Source organism: Chlorocebus sabaeus, chromosome 17, assembly GCF_047675955.1.
Source record: "Chlorocebus sabaeus isolate Y175 chromosome 17, mChlSab1.0.hap1, whole genome shotgun sequence".
Lineage (NCBI taxonomy): Eukaryota > Metazoa > Chordata > Mammalia > Primates > Cercopithecidae > Chlorocebus > Chlorocebus sabaeus.
Window position 1 is genome coordinate 30,389,728 of NC_132920.1, and position 7,088 is coordinate 30,396,815.

The window sequence follows — 7,088 nt, forward strand, 5'->3', positions numbered from 1 at the left end:
ACAGGCGAAAGCCACCGCGACCGGCCATTTATTTGTTCTTTTTTGAGACGGAGTTTCGCTCTAGTTTCCCAGGCTGGAGTGCAATGGCACGATCTCAGCTCACCGCAACCTCCACCTTCTGGGTTCAAGGAATTCTCCTGTCTCAGCCTCCCTAGTAGCTGGTATTACAGGCATGCGCTACCACGACCGGCTAATTTTGTATTTTTAGTAGAGACGGGGTTTCTCCATGTTGGTCAGGCTGGTCTAGAACTCGCGACCTCAGGTGATCCTCCCACCTGGGCTTCCCAATGTGCTGGGATTACAGGCTTGAGCCACCGCACCCGGCCTATTTTATTATCTCACAATAAGACATGAAGAAAATGGTAACTATAACACTTGCATAATTCATAAAGTCCTTTCTGTTGGTTATCTCAATTCTGTCCACAACAGTCAAATAAGCAGATTTTACAAACAAGAAGTTGAAGCCCTGCAAAGTTAAAAGACTTTCCTAGGATCCTACAGCTAATATAGAGACAAATTGAAACAAGTTATCTGATTGTGTATTTTGAGTTATTTCTACTCCCACAAAATGACTGTTTTCATTTCCCTAAAACACAGAGCATTATATTTTAAGTGGGTAGAGAGGGCTTACACAAGTTGATGTTCCCTTATTTAGAAGGCAACTTAGAAATACATTGATCTGCCCGCCGCGGTGGCTCACGCCTGTAATTCCAGCACTTTGGGAGGCTAAGACGGGAGAATCACGAGGTCAGGGGATCAAGGCCATCCTGGCTAACATGGCGAAACCCTGTCTCTACTAAAAATACAAAAAAAAAAAAAAAAAAAAAAAAGAATCTGTGTGTAATTGAATGTGAATTAACAATGATGTTGACTTGATGCTACATTTCTGAGTGGCCAGACTGCAACATCCTGGAGGACAGGGAACTAATTTTTAATCATTTTGTAACTATAGTTCCTAATTTGGTGGATACATAGTAACTATCAAATAAGTGAATAAATCTCTGGGAAGAAGCAGGTGGACTCTGTCTTGAGCCCATCCAATTTTCCCCCATCAATTACCCCTGTCTCCTTTTTCAATACTCGGTATCTTGCAGAGTTGCAACGGCGGCCACCTGGTCAGTGAAATAAGCGAATTGAAAAACCACTGACTTCATTAACATGTCTAAAAAGGTAGGCTGAAAAAACTGAAAATCTATCAGGCATCTCATTCCATAGTTCCCTGTTTGACAAGAAGATCAAGGTGTCTTCAAAGTCTGCCCTAAGGCCCAGATCTCCTACGTGGATGGAGACTTCTAGTTTCACAAATCCCCGATGTCGGTTTCTCTAAACTATTTTATTCTTTGAACATACTCTCCAGACAACATCTCTATCCTGAAAAGCCCTTGCTGCAATTTTGTTTCTCTTTCAAAAACAATGACTCGAAAATTTCCAAGGAAATAGTTAAGAGGGCGATTCCCTTCTTGAAGTATTTGAGGGAGCAGAAGCTTACTGAAGTTCATGACTTGGGTCACCAAAGGCCAGAGGTAGCAGAGCACGGTGCCACACTCCTCCCCATTTTTCGGTGAGCTAAGCAATTCTGTCTTCCCTAGAGGTACTGCAGCTGGGAGCTTTCAGGGCGTGCCTCACCACCCAACTTCTGGAACCCCAGACTTCTCAATTCCTGCATCCCCGAGAACTGCTCACTTTTTGTACAAAAACCTCAGGCACAGAGGAAAAGAATCTTGCGCAAGGTCATTTTTCATTTACAAAACAAAATCCCAACAAAAACCAAACCGGTACCCACCCATTCGTCACTTCATTTTGCACCGTGAACAACAATAGGGGACTACAACTCCCAAAGAGGACTGCGCTCGTCCACTGGCTCAGAGGCCAATGGACGCCTGGTACATGACCGGCATCGACTAATCAGGGCCAGGCTCGATGAGGCTTTGTCTCCCGACCGCGCGCGGGGCCGATTCTCCCGCCTCCCAGCCCCGGCGCACGCGCGCCCCGCCCAGCCTGCCTTCCCTCCGCGCCCTCCCCTCTCCTTTCTCCCTCTCAGAACCTTCCTGCCGCCGCGTTCGCACCTCGCTGCTCCAGCGTCTGGGGCGCATTCCAACCTTCCAGCCTGCGACCTGCAGAGAAAAAAAATTACTTATTTTCTTGCCCCGTACATACCTTGAGGCGAGCAAAAAAAATAAATTTTAACCATGAGGGAAATCGTGCACATCCAGGCCGGTCAGTGTGGCAACCAGATCGGTGCCAAGGTAAGAATTTTACAGCTCTTTTATTTCTTTTTAGAAGGAAAAATCCAGGTAAGTTATGAAAAAATGGTTGTGGGGCATTTGCACTCTCCATTCTTAATCAAGCTTTGCCCCTCCCAAGTTTGTTACATTTATATATATAATAAGTAGCATTTGCTTTTGGAAAGCTGGGAATCATTTGTCTTGGCAGGCACATTTTGGAGAAACTAGTAAAAGGGCTCTTCGGGTTTCGGGGGCGAGAAGACCAAGGACATATGTTACTTAAAAGGGCTTCTAACGGTCCGAGAACCGGGCAGGGAGAGAGATGCGGAAACAGTCGGAGACAAAGCGGGGCGAGGTTTTGCCCATGTGCATCCCGCCCAGCCCCCCCTGCGGGGTTCGTAGGGCCACACGGGAGCGGGAAGGGGTGAGGCTATCGGGCGGCTGCAGAGAGCCCCAGTGCAAAGGTCGGGGGGCGATGCGCCAGGGTGGGCTGCGCTGGGCGCTACCATTCACAAAAGATCAGGGACCCCAGCGCGCCCGCGACCCCGGAGGGCCGGTCCTGTAGTTGTTCCTGGGTGGAAGGAGAATAAGAACGGGATTAATTTTTCTTGCTTTCATGGCCCCTAAGCGAGACCTCTTTAGGGCGTGAACTGATATGTCGAGAAAATGGGGGTGTGTGGTTTTCTTTAACGAGTCCCTCAGGACTTAATGGGAGAGAAAGAATGCTTTAAATCAAGGGGGAGAAATCTAGCAAAGGAATAAAATTCCGAGGCCAAGGGTTTTTTTTTTTTTTTTTTTTTTTTTTTTGCGCGCGGTTACAGTGTGGCGGGGGAGGGGCGGGAGGAAGTGCGGGTGCTACGTTGTAGCAGAAGGGCGGGGCCCTGCGGGGCGGGGCCAGGGCGCCGCTGGCGCGCGGGGACAATGCGGCGTTGCCCGCCGGCAGGGGCGCGCTACCCTGGTCCCCGCCCCTCGCGCGGAATTCTTGCCCCTGGCCCCGCCCACGTGCGAAGTCTTTTGTCGGCGGCTCGACCTGCGCGTGCGCCGCAGTCACGTGGAGGGCGGGGGGTGGTCGACTGCAGCAGCAGCCCTTTTCTAGTGCCCCGAGCCTTTTGTGCGCCGCGCGGTGGGGCGGTGCCCAGCTCGGGGGAAGGACAGCGGCGCTTATCCAAGTATGGTCGACCTCCATCCGCCCACCGAGCACTTAGGACCCGCTGCACATAATCCCGAGCAGGGAAAGCTGTGGCTTTCCCGGGGGAGCGAGTGTCTAGGGGAAGGGTGTGGCAGGCACACGGGATGCCAGGCCCTAGAACAACGGCCTGAGCGCGTGTGGGATTAAAATGGGAGATGTGGGGCTGAGGCGGGCTAATTGGGATCGCTCCAGCTCAGGGGTTTGACACCATCCTGGGCAACAAAGCGAGACCCCTCCCCTCCGCCACATCTCTACAAAAAAAAAATAAAAAATTAACTGGGTGTGGTGGCGCGCGTCTGTGGTCCCAGCTATTCGAGAGGCTGAGATGGGAGGATCGGTTGAGCCTGGGAGTTCCAGGCTGTAGTGATCCGTGATTGCACCACTGCACTGCAGGCTGGGCAACAGAGGAAGACCCTGTCTTAAAAATTAAAAGAAGCTGGGCGCGGTGGCTCACGCCTGTAATCCCAGCACTTTGGGAGGCCGAGGTGGGCGGATCAAGAGATCTAGACCATCCTGGTCAACATGGTGAAACCCGTCTCTACTAAAAATACAAAAAATTAGCTGGGCGTGGTGGCGCGCGCCTGTAGTCCCAGCTACTCCGGAGGCTGAGGCAGGAGAATCGCTTGAACCCGGGAAGCAGAGGTTGCAGTGAGCCGAGATAGCGCCATTGCACTCCAGCCTGGCGACAGAACGAAACTCCGTCTCAAAAAAAAAAAAAAAAGTTAAGAAAGAGATGAAATAAAATGGTAGTTAGGGACGTAGTTGACTGAGACTTGACTTGTTGTGGTCTCGTTGCTCCTGCCCGGCAGTTCTGGGAGGTGATCAGTGATGAACATGGCATCGACCCCACCGGCACCTACCACGGGGACAGCGACCTGCAGCTGGACCGCATCTCCGTGTACTACAATGAAGCCACAGGTAAGGGCAAGAGCCCGGGCAGCTCAGGTTCCCTTCCCTGTCTCCCACTTCTCTGGGGTCTCTTTCCATTCCTGGGCACGCCTTATCCCCTTTCGGTGAATCTATCATTTTCTCCCTTTTGTGAACCACCGTCGTGGCCAAAGACGTCTGCTGCCACCTGGTGGCAGGACCTGGAACAACAAGTCTTGGGTCCCTGCTGTCTTCCATTCCCAGTATATCTATAAACCTTTCCCTCTGCCAGATCTCACAGCTCTTAACTTTATTCTTTGTAGGTGGCAAATATGTTCCTCGTGCCATCCTGGTGGATCTAGAACCTGGGACCATGGACTCTGTTCGCTCAGGTCCTTTTGGCCAGATCTTTAGACCAGACAACTTTGTATTTGGTAAGTTATACAGATGATATTAGCAGATGATATACCATCGTGTTCAACTTATTTGGGTGCAAGGACACAGCAAAAGTTGATGATTGTTGTACTGGAGTGCTAAGAACTGTGTTCTGAAATCTAATGGAGGGTAGAGGTAGGGTAGAGGTAGTCCCTGCTGTTGCTGGTACATTATGGGGCAGTGGGGGGGAGAATACATCACAGTGAAGGAGAAAGAAGATACATCCAAGGGAATTATTTCTAAAGTTGAAAGATGGAAACATCATGTATCTTCCATACCCTGTTAATTGAGCTTTTCTCCTGACTGTATTCCAGGTCAGTCTGGGGCAGGTAACAACTGGGCCAAAGGCCACTACACAGAGGGGGCCGAGCTGGTTGATTCTGTCCTGGATGTGGTACGGAAGGAGGCAGAGAGCTGTGACTGCCTGCAGGGCTTCCAGCTGACCCACTCACTGGGCGGAGGCACAGGCTCTGGAATGGGCACTCTCCTTATCAGCAAGATCCGAGAAGAGTACCCTGATCGCATCATGAACACCTTCAGTGTGGTTCCTTCACCCAAAGTATCTGACACCGTGGTCGAGCCCTACAATGCCACCCTCTCCGTCCATCAGTTGGTAGAGAACACTGATGAGACCTATTGCATTGACAACGAGGCCCTCTATGATATCTGCTTCCGTACTCTGAAGCTGACCACACCAACCTACGGGGATCTGAACCACCTCGTCTCAGCCACCATGAGCGGTGTCACCACCTGCCTCCGCTTCCCTGGCCAGCTCAATGCTGACCTCCGCAAATTGGCAGTCAACATGGTCCCCTTCCCACGCCTCCATTTCTTTATGCCTGGCTTTGCCCCTCTCACCAGCCGTGGAAGCCAGCAATATCGAGCTCTTACAGTGCCAGAACTCACCCAGCAGGTCTTCGATGCCAAGAACATGATGGCTGCCTGTGACCCCCGCCACGGCCGATACCTCACCGTGGCTGCTGTCTTCCGTGGTCGGATGTCCATGAAGGAGGTTGATGAGCAGATGCTTAACGTGCAGAACAAAAACAGCAGCTACTTTGTGGAATGGATCCCCAACAACGTCAAGACAGCTGTCTGTGACATCCCACCTCGTGGCCTCAAGATGGCAGTCACCTTCATCGGCAACAGCACGGCCATCCAGGAGCTCTTCAAGCGCATCTCAGAGCAGTTCACTGCCATGTTCCGCCGGAAGGCCTTCCTCCACTGGTACACAGGCGAGGGCATGGACGAGATGGAGTTCACTGAGGCTGAGAGCAACATGAACGACCTCGTCTCTGAGTATCAGCAGTACCAGGATGCCACCGCAGAAGAGGAGGAGGATTTCGGTGAGGAGGCCGAAGAGGAGGCCTAAGGCAGAGCCCCCATCACCTCAGGCTTCTCAGTTCCCTTAGCCGTCTTACTCAACTGCCCCTTTCCTCTCCCTCAGAATTTGTGTTTGCTGCCTCTATCTTGTTTTTTGTTTTTTTCTTCTGGGGGGGTCTAGAACAGTGCCTGGCACATAGTAGGCGCTCAATAAATACTTGTTTGTTGAATGTCTCCTCTCTCTTTCCACTCTGGGAAACCTAGGTTTCTGCCATTCTGGTGACCCTGTATTTCCTTCTGGTGCCCATTCCTTCCATCTGTCCAGTTAATATTTCCCTCTTAAAAATATCTAAGATGCTGGGTCTCATCCAGATCCCATTTAGAACTAACCAGGTGCTGAAAACCCATGTAAATAATGGCCACCATCCTAAGCCCAAAGTAGAAAGTGGTAGAAGGTAGTGGGTAGAAGTCACTATATAAGGGAGGGGATGGGATTTTCCATTCTAAAAGTTTTGGAGAGGGAAATCCAGGCTATTAAAGTCACTAATTTTCAAGTATATCCATTTCCTATCTCAGCTTCAAGGGGGGTATCAGCAGTATTATCTCCACTTTCAATCTCCCTCCAAGCTCTACTCTTTGGAGGGGTCTGACCCACTCTGTCAAGTGAAATCCTTCCCTTTCCAACTCTACCTCCCTCATTCGAACTCCTTTCCCCTGATCAGAGAAAGGGATCAAGGGGGCGGGGGCAGGGGTGGGGGGAAGAGACCAGCCTTGGTCCCTAAGCCTCCAGAAACGTCCTCTGAATCCCCATCTTTTCTTATCCCCAAAAAAGAACAAGCATCCCTGACTAGAATGGTGTATACTGCCACATCAGTGTTTGAGTCAATCCCCAGAGGAGAGGGGAACCCTCCATCTTTTTTTGCAACATCTCATTTCTTCATTTTGCTGTTGCTTCCCCCACACACACATACTTGGTTTTGTTCTTTCCTACATTTGAGATTTCTATTTTGTGTTGAACTTGCTTTTTTTCATATTGAAAAGATGACATC

At 50.5% G+C, this 7,088-nt stretch overlaps 1 protein-coding gene across 1 annotated transcript; it reads left to right on the forward strand.

Annotated features, from left to right (window-relative positions):
* Window positions 1-1,946: 1,946 nt before the first annotated feature.
* On the forward strand, window positions 1,947-6,269 carry TUBB (tubulin beta class I). Its single transcript, XM_007973204.3, has 4 exons — window positions 1,947-2,246; window positions 4,224-4,332; window positions 4,605-4,715; window positions 5,031-6,269. The coding sequence occupies exons 1-4, from the start codon at window positions 2,190-2,192 to the stop codon at window positions 6,086-6,088; spliced, it is 1,335 nt and encodes a 444-aa protein (XP_007971395.1). The 5' UTR covers window positions 1,947-2,189; the 3' UTR covers window positions 6,089-6,269.
* The last annotated feature ends 819 nt before the right edge of the window (window positions 6,270-7,088 follow it).

Coding starts and splice junctions, on each gene's coding strand:
- TUBB (XM_007973204.3), top strand. CDS start 2,190: ATGAGGGAAATCGTGCACATCCAGGCCGGTCAGTGTGGCAACCAGATC. Junction 4,333..4,604: donor GTACTACAATGAAGCCACAG/GTAAGGGCAAGA, acceptor TATTCTTTGTAG/GTGGCAAATATGTTCCTCGT. Junction 4,716..5,030: donor ACCAGACAACTTTGTATTTG/GTAAGTTATACA, acceptor ACTGTATTCCAG/GTCAGTCTGGGGCAGGTAAC.